This window comes from Anneissia japonica, unplaced genomic scaffold (genome assembly GCF_011630105.1).
Source record: "Anneissia japonica isolate Jap-2015-1 unplaced genomic scaffold, ASM1163010v1 scaffold287923_len1623670_cov205, whole genome shotgun sequence".
NCBI lineage: Eukaryota > Metazoa > Echinodermata > Crinoidea > Comatulida > Comatulidae > Anneissia > Anneissia japonica.
This window is the reverse complement of record NW_022721637.1, coordinates 173,103-174,053: the sequence shown is the minus strand read 5'-3', so window position 1 is coordinate 174,053 and position 951 is coordinate 173,103. Positions and strand designations below refer to the sequence as shown.

Sequence of the window (951 nt, the reverse complement as noted above, 5' to 3'; positions counted from 1 at the left end):
GTGGGTGTGTGTGTGGGTGTGTGTGTGTGTGTGTGTGTGTAAAGAAGAGGAATCTGCAAGTGCAATTAACAGAGATCCCTATGATACGATCTCTTCTTATAAGCATTTAACGATAAGATAAGGTCTTCGAAAAGGTAATTTTACTAAACCATAATACGATGTAAAATTCAACTCTAAACCGTCTAGCGGTAATGTTATAATGATACACAAATATTAAACGCTAAAGAAGAGGAATCCGTGAGTTGCCCCAATCGGGATTTAACGACAGGGCCCTCTGCTGTTTCTGTATAAAAAATAATTTATTAATTATTATACATGATTAAGCCGGCCACGCTTATCGATTCATTTGTACCTGGGTTGGTGTGGGTTTTATTAAAAAGTTATAGATCCATTGCATCCAACCTGTAGTAGGCAATATTCTTCCAGCCATCACACTGTAGGAAATACAATTACTATGTACTGAAAAAGAAACACATATAAATTATTATTTGTATTTCAAATACACATTTCACAGAAGCAACGGTAATACTGTATTTATAATCCACATTAAATTCATAATTATTCTTTTAACAGACTGGCAATCGACATTTCGAAAAACAAATTCATTCACAAAATGCAAATATGTTTAAGGACAAGTTTACCAATTTATATAATTTGAGAACTGAGTTAGCAACATATGATATCCCACTTTTGAAATTACGAATCTTGTGCGTTCGTTACGGTTACGCTCTAAACTAAATTTTTGATGACGTGCTAGGTACATCTCTATCTAAGCTTAGCGGAAGACATGGTAATGCATATAATTAGGAAGATTGTAGATCTTTGTATTATTGTGCAATGGTGAGCAAATTTTATGAATAGGCACCTCTACATTTTTAGAAATGGCACTCTCAGACGTCATATTCAATAACTCCTTTTATTTTTTTCTTCCTCTGAATGGGGGGTGGGGAG

The 951-nt window shown here is 34.4% G+C and overlaps 1 protein-coding gene across 4 annotated transcripts in view; it reads right to left on the bottom strand.

The window, feature by feature from the left end:
• The window catches only part of LOC117111683, a 15,360-nt gene that overhangs the window by 7,494 nt on the left and 6,915 nt on the right, over positions 1 to 951 (bottom strand). For 2 of the 4 annotated variants that reach the window (XM_033254665.1, XM_033254663.1), the window contains one exon: positions 353 to 459. The exons of the other annotated variants lie outside the window; for them this stretch is intronic. In XM_033254665.1, coding sequence (XP_033110556.1) covers positions 353 to 430 — 78 coding nt within the window. In that variant the 5' untranslated portion in view covers positions 431 to 459. The remainder of the gene's footprint in view (positions 1 to 352; positions 460 to 951) is intronic. 4 annotated transcript variants of the gene reach the window in all.